The sequence below is a fragment of the Austrofundulus limnaeus genome, unplaced genomic scaffold (assembly GCF_001266775.1).
Source record: "Austrofundulus limnaeus strain Quisiro unplaced genomic scaffold, Austrofundulus_limnaeus-1.0 Scaffold6, whole genome shotgun sequence".
Taxonomy (NCBI): domain Eukaryota; kingdom Metazoa; phylum Chordata; class Actinopteri; order Cyprinodontiformes; family Rivulidae; genus Austrofundulus; species Austrofundulus limnaeus.
Window position 1 is genome coordinate 1,895,511 of NW_013952408.1, and position 22,712 is coordinate 1,918,222.

A 22,712-nucleotide genomic window follows, 5' to 3' on the forward strand; every position below is an offset into this window, starting at 1 on the left:
ATTATTATTATTATTATTATTATTATTATTATTATTGTTATTATTGTTGATAAGAGAGGCCTGCTGATTATCCATCAGCAGTAAAAGAGTGTGGTTGTGTTAGCAAAATATCACCTGAACCACTAAACAAATAAGAATACAAACAAACTGTCCTCACCACCTGCAAAAGAGATGTCTTTCCGGGAGCAAAGCTCAATAAACATGTAATGCTACTGATGTTGGTGAGATGAAAGCCTATAATTTAAATAACACTGGTCTTATGGCAGCTGATGGGCACCTCAGACTGGAGCAAACTTGCTATGTGTTAATAATAATCCTGCCTGTTTGATCTGAAGCAAACTCAGCCCTCCGCTGACATCCTGTCACAACACCTTCCTGCCCCACTCCATTCTTTCAGAGTAAAGCTGCTCAGCAGCAGATGTTGTCGTCTTTTTTTTCTTTTGTTTTCCCTTTTAGTTCCTCCATCTCTGTTTTCGCTCTTAGTCAGCTAACACATCAGCCACTCTGCCAATTAAAAGATCTTTATTGCAGAATAAATGCCTAATAGGAAAGGTCGCAGAAGTCACTGGATCAAAGACTTTAAGCCCAGACACCTCAGTGTGATACTCAGATGACATGGAGAGGCACTTTACGCAGGAACTAGACTTGACCCTTTTAATTCACAACCTGCTCTGAATTTGCACGATAAAGACGAGTGCACAGCCATAGTTGTGTGTCTTTGTGCATAAACTGATAAAAAACCCAAATAAACTTCTTTTTACAATTACCCTTCTCCATTTAAAAAAAGCAAACACATACGTTTAGTGTGTTGAAGCACAGTGACCTTACCTGTTTTAATGAGAATTTTAGGCTGAACAAATATCTTTTCTCTTGTACATAAAAGTTTGGACACTCCATCGAACCGTTGACTGATGTGAACCCTGAATTTTAGTGAGCTGGAATAAAATGCTGTTATGTGTTCTTATTGAAAATAACCGTTGTGAGTCTGGCTGTGCATTTTGGGTTCTTGACCATATAAAGTTCATTTTTATAAATACATATTGAAGCAATAATGAGTCAAGATACACCTAGGTGATAAATTGTTCCAATTTCCTTGAAGTAAAATCATAAAAGACCAAAAACGAGACCTTGTATTATTATCATCTGCTTTCTTGGCAATATGTGCACACATCATTATATAGACAAACTAATCAAACATGAATATAATAGTATATGATTGCTTTTTATTGAAAATCAAAATGGGTTTAATAGTACTGTTTTTTTCTGCATTGTTAGCTTCTTAAAGTATCATAAGCATTTTTCAGTGCAACCTTTGTTGTCAGTGTTCTGATACATGTGAAGAAGAGGTTAAACTTTGTTTTCTAAACAAAATATACTATAAAATTATCTTCTAGACCTTCCACATGATTAACAAATCTTGTTTCATAAACTTTTCAAAGTTCTGTGATACTGATTTGATATCAGGCTAGTATTAGAATTTTAAAATTGTTTAACAGGGATGAGCACTATAATTTTTTAACCAACACTTCTTAATAAATTTTATAATGGAAAAGACAAACGAAAACTAGCAATTTTCTCAAACACAGGTTTGTGCTTTTCACCTGTTTCTCAGGCAGATGGCGCCCTTTCACCACTGACAAATCTCAGCTTTGTTTTCAGATGCTCAAATGATTTTTTTTCTCCCCTCCCTCATTGTTGGATTATTTTTGCAGCTGTGCCACCATCATCAAAGTACAAAACAGAAAAAAAATGTGAAAATCTTTCATGAATACAAACATTTCAGTAATTACCTTTTAAACTATTGCTAGAAACGTTGAGTCTTTGCTCTCCTCTGCCTTATTTTCAAGTTCTGCTCTCATCTTTTTTTTATTAATAATCATCTTTATGACTTGAGTTTTGCAGTGATGTCTATCATACTGTTTTCTAATTGTGAACATAAAGAAACTGAACGAGTCAAAGTTAGATTGATATATTTTAATATATATTTTAAGATCAAACAGACCTTCAAGCCTGTTGTGGTTTGCCCAGCAGTCCCTCAACATGTGTCAACAGTGCTTTCTATCATATCCAAGAGATGAGGAGGCTGGCGGGAAATAGGTGTCAACTGGTAAGCCAACACCTTGTGACCAAACTTGTCAGTTTAAAATCCAGATTATTAATATTTTTCTTTATCTAGCACCAGTTTGGAAAATATCACTCAGCTGTTGATCAGGACAAGCATTACAGCAAAAAGTTCAGGTGATTTATGTTCACATTTTCATTTCTTGTTTTAGTTGTTTTGTTTGTTTACGGTTAAATTATAGCATTAGTTTTAATTTTCTTTTCTTACAGATTTCAATCCAGAGACTCAGATTCAGACTCGGGAATGTCCACGGATTTATATGTTGAAGGCATAGCGATTAGTGTGAGAGGTAAACGCGATGCTATCGTGCTTCACAAAACAAAAACAGAGCATCAGTGTTTAGTGAGCCACACCTTGATGAAAATCTGTTTAACTCTTACTGGTTTCAATGTCTGGACTAATTTCCGACTGTGGAATATTCACCTATGATTTTAAGATGCAATGCCTGAGTTTTGTCTGCAGTTTAATCTAAATCGCTTTATAAAACTGAATTCATGTGTTGTTAGCTGAGTTGAAAGTGTGTGCCAGTCGTCCAGTGTTTTCATCCTGTAGACAGGTGTCAAAGATCCCCACTGCAGAAGAAAGTGAATGATGTTCTTAGTGAGGTTATGCATCTGATTGAGCGTTTGGAGGCTGATCGACAGCACGCCGAGGAGGCTCTGCAGAACGAGAAAAGTAAAAGACACACTTTGGAAAACAAAGTTGACAGCATTTCACTGTGGAGGCAAACCGAGCACCCTGCTCTCGTTCAGAAAGGTCAGTAACCGTGAGGCGTCACATTCTCCGAGATCGATACGTCTCTTGTGAAGCAAAAGGATTCAGTTGTTTCTAAACCCAGTTAATAAACTTGTTATTCAATATTGATTACTGCTTTGACTAGAGCACGAGGCTTGCAGAAGAGACATCACAGAGTTGAGGTGGCAGCTTAAACGGGAGAAAAAGAAAAGTGACCAGCTCCAGGAGAAAGTGTCACATGCTGAGTTGTTGAACCAGCACCTACAGGAAGACATCAGCTTCACCAGAGAACAACTTCCCCTCATGAGAGAGAACCTGGACATCCAGAGAGGCCTCATAAACCAGATTCAGGCAGCCAAAGCTGAGGTAAATCTTTGATTTATTTTACTAACATAATATCCATTTCAAACTCTCAAAATGATCATAGAATTATCGAACTACATTTAATTATTTGATAAGGAGTTAAACTTTTTAGTTTCAATTATAGTTTAAATTACAGTAAATCATTTTAAAATTCTTTGCTTTTAATTAAAAAAAGGATTAATAAACGTCAGTGAGTTTCACTGTGTCACATTCTCTTAGTACATTTCAAAAGTGTTGTTATTTTATAGAGCTTCAGTTAAACTAGTGTGCCTTATTTTCATCATTCTCTATTATTTTTGTTTAAATTCACAAGTAATTTTTTATTATTAGTTTTCTACCTTTCTAAATTGTAGCTCAACCACAAAACCTTTGCAATAAACTTATTTAAAAACTTTCAATTGGTATGTGACTTATTGTAATATAATCAAAATTCTTAGAGCTCAAAGACAAACCGTTGTTACTGAAACAATACTAAGACGATACATTTTTATTTTTTCTGAAATGTTCCAAAACTATTTTTTTGCATGACGACATTAATCTCAGTAAACCACATTGTTTTTAGGCTGATGAAGTGTGCTCAAAAACAAAAAGTGAACTTTTCCTGGCTCAGGAGAAGTTAAAAGAGATGGAGCTTGATGCCAAAAAGACAAATATATTGTTGGACCATGAACTGGTGGAGATGAGAAATCATCTGGCAGAGAAATTGTGAGTATTTGATGAGAAAAATGGTTTCATCTGCTTACCTTAAAGTACAACTGATATGTGGAGATAACTTTTTAGAAATATTTTTTATATCAGTTTCAGCTAAACATTAGAAGTGGCAGGTAAAAACAACAGTGAAATGCCGTTTTATTCTTTCTGTGAAGTTCTTTGAGTGCTTTATAAAACGAATTTTGCTTGAAATTTAGATGCTATTTTAAAAAATAAAACTTTAAATGTGTTTTTACAACATATATTAAATATTTTTATCATGTAAAAGTTGCTTACAGAATTTTTTGTCTTTATTTAACCAAGTAAAGCATTTCCTGTCTTTATTGTACAAAGTCGACGTTTTAGAACTGAACTGCATCAGAATGTAAGCTAAGGTATTTCACAATACTTATTCTGATGTAGAGCAAGAAACACTTTACACTGAAACATACCTTAATTATCAGAATTATTGCAAGCAATCTTTGGAAACTATTTGAATGCAAGAACCTTAATACTTAATATACATAAATAATGAAGTTTATTTTGCAATCTGTTTAAAATAAAAATAAGTTTGAGCCCATTTATTACCTAAATGGGCTTTTTTTTCTTCCAGAGAAGATTTAAACTTGTTGAAAAGACTTGAGATTGAGCTGCTTGCTGACATAAACGGTGCTGAAGAGACCATTGCTTCTACTGAAAAGAAGTGCGCAAACACAACTTGGCAAATACAGGAAATTGCAAAGCTTGAGAAAACTGAAGAAGAAAAAGTAACATACACTTTCCATAAAGTATATGTTCTTGATTTATTTTTAAAGGTAGATTTTATTACAAGTTATTGTGTTTTTACTACAGATTTCCCAACTGACTCTTAAAATTGAGGATGAAATGCAAAAAAATGAAAAACTAAAAGAAAAACTTATCTCAATTGAAAAAAATGTAAGTGGACATTTTTTTTATTTAGTGGTGTATGTGTGTTCTAAGGATTCATTAGGTAAAATGTCCAACACAGATACAAGAACTGAACTTTTACTGAAACCATTTATACAATTTGTTAGTGTTTTTTTTATGTTGCCAAGGATCTGTAACTTATCCTTGTTATTTACATTGATTTTACATTGAATATTATGCACAGAAACTTACTTGGGAAGAAGACGTTTCCTGCATAGAGGCGCAGCTCCAAACAAAACGTGCAGCTTTTGCAGCTGTCTGTGAATCCAACCTGAAGTGGAAACAGAAGGTAGAAGACTGCGAGAAGAAAATCTGTGAGAGGTACAGTGTCAAAGCCAAATTAATGTATGAATATGTATAATTCCTTATTAAGTGCTACCACTGCATGCACTGTGTAGTGAGGCGCTTGTGTGTGTTCATACCATATGTATGCTTTACTGTGTGATTGGTTAGTGAGAAGGCAGCGAAGCAGATGCGTGTGGAGCAGAAGCAGATGCTCCAGAAAATCACTGACAATGACGAGCAGTGGGAAAAGGCCAGAAAGGAAGTGACCCAAGCTGTATCCCAGCATAGTGTCACCAAGGCTAAGCTGGAAGAACAGGAGCAGCTCACCTTCATGGAAGAACAGAGGGCCAGGGTCAGAGACAACATATGTCTGTTTTCTGTCTGTACTTCACAGAATATGGCATAAAAAAATAAAGTTTCACTTGTTTCTCCTGGTGATGTTCAGTGTTCTTTCCATGCTCTGCAGACAGAAACAGAAACTTTGAAGAAGGAGCTGACTGGTCAGTTGACCGCCATGGAAGTGATAAAGGTAAATTTGTGAGGTGCTTCAGATTCTTTGCCCTGACTGGGTTTAATTGTCTCAGACTTAAAAAATATAGAGTGAACTGCAGTTTAATTACTAAAGTAAACTCGAGTGAATCAGCAGCATACACTGGAACTCCATCTCACAGATGTGGAAGAAAGAACCCTCAAGTTTAATTGTTTGAAAAAAATGTGAATTAAACAGAAACAAAAGTTTTTAATTTAAAGTGTATTTGGATTTTCATCAGTTTGTTAGATTCATTCTGTTTTTTTCTTAAACCATGAGTACTCAACTCGGTGAAAGCATAAACAAAATATTCTTTCTTGTATTTGTTTCCAATCAGGCTCAGTGTGCAACTGTTGAAGAGGCGCTAAAGAAACAGCAAGAAAGTTCAGAGTTAATCAACAAACAACTTCAAAAAGATTTTGAAGAATCTTATTCATTAACACAAGCTTTGGAGGCAAAAGTGAAGGTACAGATAAGGCTAAAAGAAAAAAAAATACAATTCAAGTCTAAAAATAATTCTACATCCAAATATGGCTATTCACATAAGTGCTATCTTCCTAAATGATTATTCAATTTATGCAGTAGAAAACTTGTATTTTTGTTTGTATAGAAAATGAAGGAGCTGACAGAAAATTTAGAAAAGATGGAAAGCGAACACAAAGTGACTTTATTCAACCTGGAAAAGGAGAAAAAGCTGAAAACCGATCAACTGAAAGCTGCTCAGGTAAGAAGGAAAAGTTGCACTGAAGTTGCTTAGTCAGGTTTACTTTTTAAAGCTCGCTGCAGACAAATATTCACTAGTTTTAATGTTGATTTTCTGTAAAATCTGTATGTTTTTTTGGTCAAAACTCTTTCAACAAAACATGGTTTGCAGACATTTTTATTTGAACATCTTTGCTTCTCTTTATTTACAGGATTTAGACAGTTCCATTGTAAAGAGATATGGCAGATCTCTGTGTAGGATCACTGATCTAAAGAAAAAACTGGGTGCCTCAGATCAGATGGAGAAAACAGTTGAAAACATTCAGGAAATAATATCCAAACTTCAGTAAGTTACAGGAAGCATTTAGAATAGTGCTGGAATTTTCTGATCTTTTTCTTATAAAACTCTAGCATTATCCATCAGAATTAAATTTAGCAAGAAGAGAAGGTAAAATAATTGAGCAACACTGTATAAAATTCTCTTATTGCAGAAAGGATTTGAATGTGTTGGAGAGCAAAAACAAATCAGCTGCTCAAATAATGAGCACATTCCAGTCTGATATTAATAACTGCCAACAACAAACCCAGCGATTCATACAGTCACACACTGCTCATCTTCAAGCAAGAAAAAAGGAAATGGAAGACACAAAGGTAAAATGTCACAATAGCAGTCTGTAAATGCATACATTTTTTTCTTTAGTCAAATATTCTGAAGTCAAAGAAGAGCTGGAAAAAAACATCCCATTGTTTATTTGCTTTTGGATTAGTGTCAGCACATTGCTTGTTACAATACGTCCCTTAAGATACGGAGAAAAAAAGCAGCGTGCAATTAAAATTACAAGCCATGGTCAATCTCGTTTAAGTGCTTTTGCCACAAATGACAACTCGCTGCTGTTGTAGTCTTTTTGTCTGGACGAATTTGATGAAGCATGCCGCGCTGAGATGCTGTGCCTGTTTTTGTTACCTGTAGGCCAACAATTTTAATAGCAAATTTATTGTAAGCATAGTTTACTAAAAAAAGCACATCATCTTGACTTTTTTTTTTAATATCATGAAACACGCTCCTGGAAACGGGAATCTGCACTGTAAGAAGGAGGCAATGCATTTGAACAATCTTTTGTAGGAGAAACCCCTATTTATTGTAAGGTTTTCATCTGCAGGATTATCAGCCCCAGCCAGAGCCTCTTTGCTGATGGGGGTTTCACATGGCTTATCTAATGTGAAATCGCCATGTGGTATATAGTTTCATTAAACGGTGATCAAGAATGCATTAGTTCAAAACAAGAAAAGGCAATGGAGCTTAAGCCGCCATGCATCCAAGTGCAGCAACTTTAAAGAAGTTGTTGGCGTGAGACAATTTAAGAATTAGAAGTCTTCCTCATAGACACAACTCCCATTAGCCAGATAAAAGTTAGTCATGCAAAAAAGAGTTTAGTCTTTTTCACTCGAAGAAATAAGATGATACAACAACAATACTCTTCACTAAATAAAAAAATGTATAAGAGAGAGTCTAGGGCTCTAAGGAAATGGGTCACTTTAATCACTGAGACCAATATAAAGCACACATAATGTCTATATTAGCATAACATAATAAGAAGAGTGTGCATTCGGAAATCACAGTGCATGAAGCAGAATGATTAGACACCTTCAAATATGAAAAATCTAATAAATATGCTGACCACAGTGTCTCTGTTTTACACAAACTGTCACAGCTTCTGTTGGAAGTTTTATTTGTGAGTATTTTTTGGTTGTATTTCAATATTCAAAATCAAATACCAAATATATCCAGGTAAAATAAGTTTATTTTATTAGAAATCACTTTTTTCTTTTTTAGTCCATGAATATGTGAGGGGGGGATTTTTCAGTGCTCAAGCATGTTTTGATTTGATCAGGCCTTGTCGTTGAGGACAAAGTAAACAATGCAAACTGCCGACGTTATCAGTTTCTTATGGGCAATGAAGTGTAATTTGTTCCATTTACACTTCACAACAGCATCAGATGGGCTTTGTCAGTGCTGCATGGAGTAATTAAACCTGAAATCAATAGCAGGCATTTGTCATGTTTACAGCCCCTCTTTCTGCTGGGTTAAACTCATCACTTTAGTGCTGTTCTGTTTTACTGCAGAGACACACTTCATTATGTCTGCAGGTACAGTTGAGATATTCACACATCCCCCTTATCCAGAACTCAGGAAACACCGTTCAGATGAAAAAGGCTGTCGTACTCACTGTGATTTATTTGCTTGATTTTACCAAAAAGTGTCCATTTTTGTTTATGCATCTTCCGTTTTTGAAAAGCCCAAACACAGATGCATGTAACACAGATACACCGGTCAGCTTTATAACATAATAATCTGATTTTGGTGTTTGTGTCATTTAAACTACATGTCAATTATTTATTTTCATCCACTGTGTCAAATGTATTTCCCAGGATATCTGTATAAAGCTTAGTTGTATGTTTTGAAAACACTGATCGATTTGATCATTCATAATATAGTTTACATCTGTTTTGAAAATCATGCCAACTCAGCTGTTCTTCAGCTGTTTGATTATTGGATTTACACACATGCTGAATTGGTACAGTATTAACAAAACCAATCAAACTTTAAAATTACAATTGAGATGTAAGAAACCCATGGCTATAGCCCTTCTGTTATTATTTTGTAAAAAAAATGTTTTATTTCTGTGCAGTATAATTTTTAAAATCTTATTAAATGTTTTCAAAATCTGACAGATTCAGATTAAGTAGGACTTAGTTGACAGTTCAGATCTTTTCTGTGTTTCTGTGGTCTCCTACTGCACATTTATTCACTCATAGTTACTGCTAATTTTTGTCATCTGGATCACTGCATATAAACTAAAAATTTAAAGCTGATATTTTACTAAGCACTGCTCGTCTTCAGCAAGCTGGAGGTTCTATCTACTGTAAACATGTTGCTTACTTTGGAAAGGTAACACAAATATCTTGACATCTACAGGAAGAATTAAAAAATGCTTTCACTAAGAATAAACAGCTAGCAAGCGACTACGAAGGTCTTAGGAAGACCCTGCTGGAAGCCAGAGAGGATGCAGTGTCTGCATTGACCAAGAAAAACTGCACAGATGAAACATATCATTATTACACAAAGGTACGTTCAAAGATGTGGTTAAACACATTTTCTCTCTGTTCTTTTTCCACTTTAATTGTTTCTTGACTCTTGTTTTTTTTTTTTTTTTGCTATTGTAGCATTTCACATCATGATGTTTAATGTTTTGCTTTACATGGAGAAACTTAAACATTTTGTACCAAGTGAAGAGGTCTCTGTAGAAATCTAAAGATGATTAGACATCTGAGTGCAGGATGATGATGGATGTGACATAATGTAATGATAGCTGTGTGTCGTTTCCACCAGGGGTAGTAAAGCAAAAAGCTGATGGTAAATACTTTTTGCTTTTTCCTGTTTAAAGCTTCATGAGGTGGTCAAAGGTAAAACATTTCATTATTATTGTTGCATTTCAAATTTGCCCCTGCTCACTGCATCATTTGGTACAAGATGAACAAAAAACATAGGTTACAATCAGAGAGAATGTGCGATCAGAACTAAAATATGTAACACAAAACTACACTTGAATAGTTAAGACACATAGCTCAGCAGCATTTTACTTTTTAATCTCCATAGTTTTTGACGTTTTTTAACTGGACTAGAATTACACTCGACATCCATAACACCAGGAACAAGACACACTGTTCCTGCAATGAAAAACACATATTATTTGTTCCAAAAATGACTAATACCTTTACTTGAGCAATTCCTCATCTAACTGCATGAATGTTATCAAGTGAAAAATGCATGCAAAAATAAAATCCTGTGGACAGGATTTTCCACGCTCATGATCAAAGCCTGATTTTCTTTTACTCCGGATTCAGCCTTCACCATTTTTGTTTGTTTCAACTCCACACTCGTACAACTGCAGCCTGTCGGCTTGCATTTTCTGCCTGATTTTAGTTTTATAACAAGCTTATGATCAACAGTGTATGAGACACATATATGTTGATTTGATTCATAGACATTCACATACACTTCTTTTCTGTTTTTATATATCCAGTTTTTTTCTTAATGTCTGCATATTACAGTCCAGTCAGTTCAGTTTGTTTCAAATTTAAACTAGGTTAATACACCCAACCTTGTCAGGCTCATCAGAGAAATTAGAACTTAATGCATATATCTGAGGAAACTTAAACTAGCCATGTGTTTTGGGGGAAAATAAAGGAAAAAAAAACAATCTTTTTTGTTTTATTCAATTAAATCTGTCATCTAAGTATATAAGTAAATTAAATTACCTTTTAGAAGCTTTTGGAGTCCTTACATGTTATGATGATATGCATTTGATTCATATTCTGATTCATTTGCTACATTATGAAACTGAAGTAAATGATTTTGAATCTAATAAAGTGAAGCAGTGTCAGTGTTTTTATACAGTGGCAATAAGGTTATCAGCCACAGATTCAGAAAAGTGGGCATGCTGCACATTTTAGCTAATATCTGTTTGCCCCCTTTATAAAATACACTGTAATTTGGAACATGGTGTATATTTCATTAGATTTTTATCAGTTTATAAAAATTTATCCACAAGATAGCATAATTGATGAACTGCGCTTTATAAAATTATTAGTATTTCTACCCACAGTTATCTTTGAAATTTTACCTAAACATCCATGTGTTGGTAATAATCCTGCAGTTAGAATAAAAGGCCAGATAATTGCAAAAAACGTTTTGTTTGTAGTATTCTCAAAGACTTGGAATGAATAAAGAGGGCGGCATGGTGGAGCAGTGGTTGGAGCTGTCTCCTCACAGCAAGAGGGGTTCAGGTTTGAAACTCAGCTGCAGCTTTTCTGCATGGTTTCCTCCCACCAAACATATGCACGTTAGGTTAATTGGTAACTTTAATTTGTCACTGTGTGAGTGAGATCATGAATGGTTGTCTCACTGTGATAGACTGGCATCCTGTCCAGGGTGTACCCCGCCTCTCACCCAGTCACTGCTGGAGATGGGCACCTGGATTGAGAATAGAGTTAATGGATTATAAAGATATAAGGTTGTCAATAGATGCACAGATTAAACTGTGATAATGAGCCCAGAATTTGTAACTCCAGCAACATAAAAACCCGAAACCAATAAGAGTTTTATAGAGAGCATGTCAGTTACAGATAAGTTAGCTTTGTTCATTCTATTGATTTACTGAACAAAATCTTAAATCATATACTTATCATAGACACGTAATAAAATTCATTTTTTTGAATATTGATTAAACTAGACACACTTCTATTAAAAGCTGTTTTAATGCTTTAATAAATTTAAATGTATATAAATCAAAAGTTTTCAAAATAATAAATGAAAATTGCCAAGACAAATTTCTCAGACCTTATTTGTAAGAAAGCAAAGCACATATGCTTAATCTACATTTAATTAAAATCTGATATCATTTGTCTGTATTTACCTCTTGTTAGAACCYTTTGGAACAGCCTGTACATGTTAACATTGCTCTGTTTATGTAGAAGCTCTTAGGTTTTAACAGGGTGCACCATAAAGACCATTTGTGTTATTGTCTTTCCTTCAGGAGCTGATGACTGAGCTAATTCGCTTTAGTTTTTTAATGCACTGGGGAACACATTGCCAAGCAATGATAAGCTTTGTAGGAAGAGTGGAGAGATGGAGGGGGAAGAAAAGCAACGGCATCTATCAGAATTTAAACCTCTTTGCTTGAAACTGTGTTCAAATAATAAAGCAAGCAGCATGTCTTTCCAAGAGACTAGGAATAATTTCTGGTTTCTGTGGGGGGTTCATGACTTTGTGTGTATGTGTAAAATATGTCTTGAGGGGATTGGTATAAAGTTAAACTGGGTGAAGTAGAAATATTTTACTCATCAGCTTTGCAGTCACAGAGTTTGCCTCGGCTAGAACAAAACTGCTGAAGCATTTAGAGAAAATTAACCCCCCATCCTGGCAGCCAGATGTGACTGGATTCTGATGAGTGCACACGAGTGGGCAGAGAAACCAAGAGACTGTGAAATTCCTGTCAGGCCCGTGTACTGCAGAATGGGCTATTGACTGCTTTCTCTATTCCCCTCCATCATTCTTCTTGAACACTGCCATTAATTTCCTCTCCTGCCTTACCAATTCCTTTTTTCTGCCTTCTCTCCCCCCAGCTCTCTTTGTTCCAGAAGAGGATGCACAAAGCTTTGGTAAAATACTTAGAACAACGCAACCTCTACAGCCTGGCTGAACTGGACCGGTGCCAGGCTCTTGCCCAAGAAACCGCCCAGAAAATAAAAACAGCCCAGGTATTTATACATATGCATTTAGAACTAGCTGGGGAAACCGCACCATTCATTTAAAAAGCAAATCCCCTTATTCAACTTTCATCCCAGTGTAGGTATTCTAGCAGATGGTAGCATATTCTTTTCCATACTACAGTAACTCCACGTTATGCTCGGCATTGTTTGAGCCTCATCCAACTAATCAGTTGTCTTGTGTCGTCTTTGCCAAGCAAGAGCAGCCAGGCAAACCTCCACCATGGTGTCACGCCTCACTGCTGTGGTGGAGTTAAAGACACCACTTCTACATAAAAGTCTATATGTTCATCAAATCACAGACTAATATGATGGATTATACGTGTGAAAGATTGCTCACGGAGTGACTTTGCCACATCTCGCAAATCATATCTGGCGACAATGCGTTTGAGTCTGTATTCTGTTTCAGTGGTATTTTTTTGATTATTATTAGAGGATGTCCATGACTTAAAACTTATCATTCTTTGTGGGTACAACTTTCTGTCTGTTTTCCACAAGAGTAGGAGCATATTCTGCAAGGTTGAAAAGTAAGTCTCTTCAATTAGAGGATAATCGGTGTCTAATCTGTGCTGTGATGTGCGATGAGGTCAAAGCGGACAGAGGGACAGTGATGAATCTTTATGAAATGTCCTGAGCCAGGTGGCATGCAACCGTATCCTGAACCATTTCCTCTTTTTACTTAATCTTTATCTTAACAGTCACATCCCAAATCTGCAGGTCGCAGATATTAAAACGTGGCATCCCTGTTTTGATGCAGCTAACGATGAAGTTTTCTCTTCAGATCGCTCTCATCCAAGAGCTGACAAGTTTTTTTTTTGACGGGTTCGGTCCAGACGTTAGAGAGCAGCCATTTCTCAGCAGCCCAGCTTCAAAAGGCCCCAGCAGATCACTGCTCAAGGCAGGGAGTAGTGGGGCACAGGGGGAGGAGCTATCAGAGAGCTGCAGAGTGTGAAGGACAAAAGAGCTGGTGTATTCAAGCGCACCGCACCGTCACCCGTCACAGCTCAGCACAGGTTCCATCAGAGCAGGCAGCACTCACTTTAAACAGGCTCTTTGAGATGAGTGCAAAACAGGATCTAACCTCCAAAATATACACACAGAGAAATAACCCTTTGAATTAAAAAAAATAAATAAAATAAGCCTTTATAAGTTTATGAACAGGCATAAATGCACACACTGCACAACTTCCTAAATATTAAGGCTTTGACACTAAGCCTAAGACTGATGTTGTGCCTTTGGAAGTAAGAAGTGAATGCAAAGGGTGCTTTGAGAGGGGCAAAGCTGAATTCAAAGACTTTAAGAACAGTTATGTGAAACAGATTCTAAATATTAGTTTCCTGTTGATAAGAAAGAGAGAAAGAACTCAATAAAACTGTAACTGCAGTTAAACCAGGCTGAGTCCTGATGAGGCCTATACTAATCCATCATGTCCACTTAACCCCACAAGCAGAACACAAGAAAGGTCAAGTTAGCACTTACAGACGCCAAACAGCAGTTTTCTCAAAACTAGCTTAAGGGAAGGAGGGCTGGGGAACCCAAGGGTGGGGGGTAGCAGCAGAGGGGTGGTGGGCTGTCATCCTGTTACACTCCTGCCAGAACTGGCAGTTCAGCTTTGTGTTCTGTGCGTTTACACTAGGGATGGCATAATTGACAATGGCTAACAGCAGAGAGCAGTGCAGAGCCTTGTTGAATGGCCAGTAATGATTGGAGCAGACGCCCACTGCCCCAGTCCCGGGGGACAGTAATCCTAGATCCTGTTTCTGATATAATTGTTAGTCAGAGAATTTCTGCATGGCCAGGCTGGTTCAGATTCCCAAGCTGGTTGACTCTGCCAGGCAGTTTAATAGAAAAACTGGATGCTGAGGTTTTTAAAACAGAGGAGCACTGAACCTGGACGTAGTTCACCAGGAGTGTTGTTCTGCTTTCCTATAAAAATAAGAACTAGGTGGCAAATGTACTCTCCCACTCAGACACATCAGCTGTGTGTGTGTGTGTAGGACGCAAGGACAGAAAAATGAAGATTTGGTATTTGTAACTTTTATACAAATAAGCCTGTTCTCGTTTGCTCTGCTTGTCTCTTGTTCAAACAGGATGAGCTGTCAGAGGAGGTCCAGCTCCTCTCAGTATTCCTAGAATCCCTGGGTGATGGTTCTACTACCACAGATGATACTGGAGAGAAAACACAGGCCTGTCCAGATGTTACTGGATTGAAAGGGTAGAAGCCTTCAGTTCAAACTGCAGTGTAATTGGACATTCACCTGAACCAGACAACTTACTTATCCTAGCATGCTTCACTATCCCCCCTCTTTTTACTTGCAGCAAATCCATAACAATGAAACAGGTGACTTTCATGCTGCTGTCAGGACTGATCTAATTTTAGCTGGGTGAATGATTGCAATTGGCTTTGCCTCATCAGATAATTAATCTATGTCACCATTAATTGGAAAAGAGAATAATTACAGGCAGTGTTGACAGAAATTCTACGCTTCTCCAGATTCCAAGATCTAATTACAACTAGTGAAACCCCATGACCTTAACTAGCACTTAGTACACCTTGGTCACTTTGACCATGGCCATGTGGAGAGCGGTGTTTTAGGAGAGAGCCCTGTTTTTGTTATGGCACCCCTCACTCTTCCACCGTCTTCGCTCTCTGAAAGCTGTCTCCCTCAATCACTTTTCAATATTCAATCTTAATTTTGTGGAAGTTTAGCATTTTCAATGAGCTGGAGATGAATGATTAATGAATAAATTTAAATGCTTCATTTTGTCCATGGATCATTAGTTAAGTCCTTTGTGGGAAGGACCTGAGAAAGGAGTGAAAATTATTGAGACATTAGCCTGGAGCAATCCAGGGGTAAATAGTGTGCACAAAAGGATGTTGTGTGCGCACTATCCACTGGTTTTCTAAAGAACCCTGGGGAAACTCTGTTTTCAATTTAGAATCTTAACCGAATCACATTTACTTCTTGTAGAAAATTGATTTTTTTTGTTGTTTCATAGTATTTAAACAGTGTCATACCAATGATACAGAATCCATTGTCTGCTCCATATGGGCTTAAAAATTACATAAAGCATCGATGATCAAATAATGCAAACAGTAGCACATCTACTATTTATTATACATCTAAGTGTACATATACAAACAGTATGTAAATGTTGTATTTTTAATGAAAAAGTGCATATTTGTTTTTTGCATTTTTATTGGCACCACTATTTAATTATTGTAATGACAGAGTTTARTTCTGTTTGTCATCCTCTGTTTTTATCTGAGTCAATAAAGATGCTACTTCTTTGGTTTTGTTTTACCTGATGTCTTCCTCAACTTATGGGGACAGAAGGGGGCAGTATGTACACAACAGCATTAAAAAGAAAAGAGACTGCTACATTATCTAGTTYATGATAAAATTTACCATAGTATTAATTTTAAAATGAAGATTCAATATTWTTTGATGATAGAGAAAATAAACACCTGTATTGAAGAAAAAAAATTCAGTCCTAAGTTTGCATAAAAATTTAGTTTTTAAAAAGTTATTTTTTTCTGCATACTTCTTTAACTTAAACATACTATTGTATGTAACACATTTAGCATTTTAATACTAATGTTGTGGACTGCTTGCAGATCCCCAAAACCACCTTTAAAAGAAAAATGTTCGGTCCATCACCTATTCCTCATATCCTCTACTGACTTTATTGCAATATCTTAAATGAAAGTGCATCTGCAACCCATTTATCTGCTCACCATGCGTCTAATCAATCCCCTAAATAAATGAAAGTGAGCCACAACTGGATGTCATCACATTTATCTGCAGGCATGCCTCAAAGTGCACACACCTAAATGCTGCTACTCTAAACAGGACTGACTGTGGAAGTACTAATGAGGAGCGCTTGACAGCTGAGATGTATTTTCTTCCATATTTGATRCTTGTTTCAGTATGTTGGGGATAAAATTTACAGCAAAATCCTCGCCTTGCCTTTGCACTCTGCAAAGATCAAAGCCGAGATAGGAGATTTTTGTAACTTTGTATAAAAGGCTTATTTTGCAAGAGACATGTTGTGAAAATCTGATTTACTGGCAGGATGATTCTCAATTTCAGCCTGGCGCCACCATGCAGACGATGGGTCCGTTTCATGTGGATTCACCTCAGTAATCGCTTTTGATCACTGAAGTGAAGCCGGGCGAATCAGAGCAACGTTCCGTCTTCTCTAGCTAAACAAAAATTCGGTTTTAAAACTGGGGAAATGGAGGTGTCCTCTCAAACCCTCCTGGCTTTTCTTCATGAGAAAGTGCAGAGTTGAACCATGGAGCCGATGGAGTCAAGGAAAGAATTTGAGTTGAGAGAGGAGCTTTTGTGTCTAAAATATCAATGAGGGAGATACTGCCAAGTTTTGGAGCACACAAAGGGGAGTAGGGTTTCTATTTAACATGTGTGCCATTTTGGACACAGCTTTTGTTTAAGTTTGAAAAAAAAAATCACTTGAACATTCCTACTGCCTGCRTTAGTACAGTATATTTCTGTAGCAAAGTGGGATTTGTGAAGCGTATTTTCACAAACTTTACCAAACTCCAGTATCTGTCATTCAGTCACACTGCACACTTTAACAATCCTCTGGAACTGGTTGTTTGCCCAGGTGAAGTCTTTCAGGTTGAGCTCAGCAGCAAACATGACAAACAAATTCATCGGCACAACAATACGTGGTCCCCATGTTTCCACACCCGTTTGATTTCCAAGATATTTATCTTAAGAGGATAATAATTTGTGAAAGTCTCTGACATTTGTGGCTAGCTAGCATGATAATAAATCTGTGGCTTGGAACATTTTTTAGTTAATTAGAGTCAATCAATCCAAACTTTGCTCACTTACCGGTGTGAAACCAGAGTATAATGAGCAGAAATCAGCATGGTGATTGGAAAACACAAATTACAGCTGTTAAAGAGAAACTCATCCACTCTTCTTCTGTTGATGCCAATGCCTGCTGCGAGGGTTTAAAATTAGCAAGGCATTCCTTTAATGGATGTTGTGGGAATGTGCTCCCCTATAATTAAAAAAAAGCCCTTTAATATCCTTTATAGAATAAAGAAGGGTTAGTATGACAGCTTGTACTGGAAATATTGGCTAATATGTTATATTTTAGTGTTATTCAGAAACTTGTTTTCTAGTTTACACAATACTTACATGATATATTAGCAATTTTTTCCCCAGTTTATTCGTACTTTGAGCAAATGAAGTAAGACTACATAATGGTGTGTGACCATACAGTACCAGTGAGGTGGTCAGCACCGCTGCATCAGTAAAATCGTGGCATGTTAATGAACTTCCTTGATATATGAGGCAGCCTTTGCTGTTAAAGGATGTGTATATCTCAGAGGTAAGGGCTACATTCATATATTCTTGACATATACCTTGCACCTTACATCCATGGTGTAATGATGTGAGTAATGACCTTGTGATGTTAACTGCTCCACACAACAGGATCTTTACCTGATCTGGGCTTCCAGACAGCAGAATGACACAACCTGGCTGCTGGTGACCACAGACAAACAGAACCCCATTGCCGAATGTATTTTCCTCTCAAGAGCTCTTGGAAAAGGGAGAGCTTATGTTGTTGAGCTGGTGTCGTCAAGGCTGGTAACAGCAGCCTGCTATTGTATTAATTATTGTCAGGGAATCCAAGGGGTGTAGATAATACAGAATGCACTGGTTGGTCCCATTTGTTTCACTTGTCAGTGGAGTGAATAATTGGGAGTGCTGACCATATTAGACACAGAATTTTCGAAAAGATACGACTCAAACAGTTGCAACACAAAAAGTGCAGCTCAGAAATTAAAAAAGCTTAATGTCTGAGAATTTCAAATCGGTATGAAATGATTTTCTGGCTTCTCGCTGACAAGAAGGAATTTACTGAAGTTTAACTCTTGATGGTAACATTCATTCTGGTTCGCAGTAAAACCTGCATGTTGGTATTTTTGCAGCATCCCAGTGAAAAATGTTGCTTTGAGTTTTTAAAGGGCTTGAGAACACAGATAGTACTTTTAGTAGAGTGGGGTTTGCTAATACAATGGGGCTCATCTTGCAATTCTCCCAAGGAATAACTATCAGTCCTGCTACAGCAGCTTCAGCGTCCCTTGGTGACCGCGCCACTGAGCCCGTGCTCGCTCCATCGCACCCCACTCCACGCCTGCTGCCACCCTGAAGGTAGATGCATCACGCTGGGGAGACTGCGCAACAGCAGCCCCCCCTCTTCTCCCTCAAGCCTACAAACCTACAGCACGGCACGGTGGCCTCCTGTGTGCCCTCCAAAACTTCAGCCGCATCTCCTGCAGCCCCAGTCCCCCATCGCAGCCGAGACTCTCCCTCAGGTGAGTCCCCATACCACCTCCGTGTGTCCTCCCAGGTGAACTGCACAACTGGTATCCTTTTGTCATTTGAGAATGCCACACACACACATGCACACACTCCTGTGCTCACTCTGGAGGGGACACCGCCTGTTCCTTTCTGCTCACCTCCCGGCTGCCGGCTGGCTCTCTGAGCCGTGTCTGCGGTGGCTACGCCATGTGTGGGGGATCTAGGGGTTTATAACAGCAGGCCTCCCATACTCCCTGAATGGCAAATATAAGTGCTTCCACTTTATTACACAATGGCTGTTTTTTTTAAATCATTTATGGCAAAGTTTGACTGGAAATGACAAGCACAAGCTAATCTGTGTCAATATCGCAACACTGAAGGTGATTGTGATACATTGACACTGAAGCCAGTAGCTTTATTGAATATTTATTAAGGTATTTGAATTTGTTAAATAAAGATGACAAAAGTGCTTAAAATTGACCAATTTGTTTCCTSAAAGACCTTTTATGATAATGTAACAGTTGGCAAAAACATTTCAATTTAGACTCAAAACAAGATTTCAAATTAAAATACCACATGATATTAAACCACTGCTTTAAAAGTCCTACTAAAGTAAAAATATGCCTACACAATTTTCTCTAATCAGAACAAATACAAGAAGGAAAGTGTTTGTGGAACGTTCAAAAATAACCTTTTTATTATATTTAAATCTGCTTTTAGATTAAAGTAAATATACATATAGTATATTACATGCTGGTTCAAATCAAATATTTCCCAAGAGGCTCTCTGCAGCATTTCAACATGTTAACATTTTTTTTTCCAGAAGAAAGAAAAAAAAATACCCTAAATAAAACACTTTTCACTAAAACACAAATTACAACTTTGACTTTATAGGTTGCCATACCACACCACACTTAGTTAACAAAATATTTTACAAACAAGATGATATCGCCCCGCTTCCATGATATTAATATGATATGTTCTCTGATCTGTAAACAGCTGGTTATCTTGCTTTTCCACGATAAGAGAAAGTGCTGAGGATTTACGCTTGGTGAGCACATTTGGGCTGAATCTTTCACACGTCACAAATTGCAGATGGGAAGCAGTGATCTTGAACAGCCGATCACATTTCCGTGACCATCTGACACCTTCCATTTAGGAAAATAATACTTTCTATCTTAGCATRCCCCCTCTGCAAGAGCCAGCAAAAGGAATTATGCCTGGTAGACTTTTCTTTTCACAACTTGGAAGCTTCTCCTTTTGTTTTATTTCACTGCACTGATTAGATGAAATGCTTGCTCTTCATTCAGATACCCCCAAAACACGATAATACTGATCTTTTTTTTTATCTCTGTCGTAACCTTTTAGTTTTTATGCATTTCACAGCAGAAAATGGTTTAAAAAAATCTTATTTTACTGAACACAGTAAATACCCTTAAACTTTAAACAAATATGAGTGATTGACATGTTTTTGAAGCTTGTTTATTGTTTGACATTATCTCTACCTTTTTGTTTTTCCAATTTTTAAGACAAAAAAAAAAGTCATTTTACCCACAGAGGTAGATACGGTATCTGAGTAATATGACAGATAAAAATGAGTCGGGTTAACTGGTACAGAGAGTTGTAAATCACTGTAGTGTGATTCTCAAAGGGTTTAATTAGTCTAGAAATTCCTCTCTTATCTGATGACCCCCCCTCCCCCCTTCCCGCACACTGCAACAACTTACAACCATAAACGCCCTGCAATCTGAAGACCAGTGGCCTCAGGAGACTGAGTTGCTACAAAGAGCTGAAAGAGTTGGAAATGGTCATTTTATTGCGTTAGAATGGCTCGCTCGAGACTTGGGTAATGTAGTGCTAACGGAGAGCCGGTAAAGATAACAGTATGTGGCTGCAAAGTGAAGTACGGTGAATTACTGTAATTCTGTAGTGACAAGACCTCTGAAAGTTGGGGGGGGGGGGGGGGGGACAATGCAAACTGATTCCATTGTGGCTTTAAGGCTCTAATTAATAGTACAATACTAGAGTTTTCCCTTCAGTGATGATGATGATTCTTTGAGATGCAGAGCACAATCTAATCAGTCATCACACAAGAGTTCAACTAGGATGAAACTAAAGTGGTGGGGGGGTGGGGTACGCTGGCTGTGTGGGCTTGTCAAACATCAAACAATGCTATAGTTCCATTTATTATAATAAAAAAACTACCTTTATATGTGGCCTGTTATTGCTTGACGGTATCACGGAGTTGCGATTTTTCATAGCACATGAACAAAGCCATTTATCCCTATCTTGTCATTTCCACAACTTGTGAGGCAACTGTCACTTCTGCTCCCATGGGAATCCTGCATGTAAGTTTATTTACTCTAATTGAGCTCTAGGTTTAATTGACAGTTTACGGTCCTAATAAGTAACTCCTGCTTTTTTGGTGTATATGAGTTTAAAGGAGTCCTGATTTTTGTTGTTGTTGTTGTTGTTGTTGTTTTTAAGATTACATGGCTTTTTGTGCTTTACAGATCAAGATCTCAAAATAATAGATGCTTCTCTTGGCTGCCTGAAACCTAACCTTCTTACAACAGTTTGTTGTAGTGACAGACAGGACTCACTGACTACGAATCTGTGGACAGATTTTAATGAAACTCTCAGGAAGTAATCACAACACGTCTACAGCTGGTTAACTTTGGGAGTCAAACCCATCCAAAATGGCCGCCACACCAAACAACTTCAGCAAACTTAAAACTGTTAAATCGCCTATAAATCAGCCAGTCTGTATATAAATCTTAAATTTGGTGTGGTAGTAGCTCAGAGTGGTTCTCAACACATCCTCTAAGCACTAACTGATGACTCGATCTGTTTTTAAAAAATTGGCATAAACTGTTAGAACTCTACTTGTCTGTTAGCAAAATATATCATAAACTACGGGATGGATTTTAGTTAAACTTTCACAAAGTAATTGCTGCATGTACATCTACAACTGATTAACTTTTGGAGTCAACCCAATAAACGATGGCTGCTACAGCTAATCAACATTACACATCACAAATAGAGCTAAAACTCTGACAATTTTATAGATATCAGATGAAATTTGGGTTTGGTAGTAGCTGAGAGTTGTCCTCAATACAAAGCACTAAGCACACACATTTCTTTATAAAATATCTTTATTTTCTTTAAGCATTAGGTTTGATTTTATAGATTGGGTGCATTTCTGGAGATGAAAATGTGCAGTCTTTGAATATAACCTGYTCACTAATGAATTCTGGATTAATTTTCAAACCCTTTGTGTTTTTAAGGCCTGCAGCTGGGTTTCAGGTTAACAAAAAAAAACCCCCCCCCTCAACTTTAACATCACTTTGAAGGTGTGTGTTGCCATGTGGAATGCCCTCACCACATAATGAAAAGAAGACTTTAATGCTTTTAAATTGTCTTGATGGAAATGTCTGTTCATGTTTATTGTTCATGATTCGGATGCAAAAGTTGAGTTTGTGCAAAAACACCTTCTGTTTGAAGGACTAGTGGGAGCAGACTCAGATGAGGGGGGTTATTTTGGCGATGGAGATTAAGGCAGGGGCTTTTTGTCATTTGTGCGAGACAAGCCATTCATCCATCCAGTTCACAGCCAAAAAAAGGCTGGTCCCAGAAATTAGCAGTTTCAGCTCAGCAGCAAAGT

At 37.2% G+C, this 22,712-nt stretch overlaps 1 protein-coding gene across 1 annotated transcript in view; it reads left to right on the forward strand.

Annotated features, from left to right (window-relative positions):
- The window catches only part of ccdc178 (coiled-coil domain containing 178), a gene marked incomplete at its 5' end in the record, with an annotated part of 20,214 nt that extends 4,216 nt beyond the window's left edge, over positions 1-15,998 (forward strand). The window contains 18 exon segments of the mRNA XM_014030129.1: positions 1,992-2,107; positions 2,177-2,238; positions 2,332-2,411; positions 2,675-2,878; positions 3,003-3,223; positions 3,783-3,925; positions 4,524-4,677; positions 4,763-4,846; positions 5,043-5,179; positions 5,312-5,495; positions 5,610-5,672; positions 6,010-6,138; positions 6,283-6,396; positions 6,587-6,720; positions 6,866-7,025; positions 9,352-9,501; positions 12,561-12,695; positions 14,795-15,998. Coding sequence (XP_013885583.1) covers positions 1,992-2,107; positions 2,177-2,238; positions 2,332-2,411; positions 2,675-2,878; positions 3,003-3,223; positions 3,783-3,925; positions 4,524-4,677; positions 4,763-4,846; positions 5,043-5,179; positions 5,312-5,495; positions 5,610-5,672; positions 6,010-6,138; positions 6,283-6,396; positions 6,587-6,720; positions 6,866-7,025; positions 9,352-9,501; positions 12,561-12,695; positions 14,795-14,923 — 2,399 coding nt within the window. The 3' untranslated portion in view covers positions 14,924-15,998.
- Positions 15,999-22,712: the final 6,714 nt, after the last annotated feature.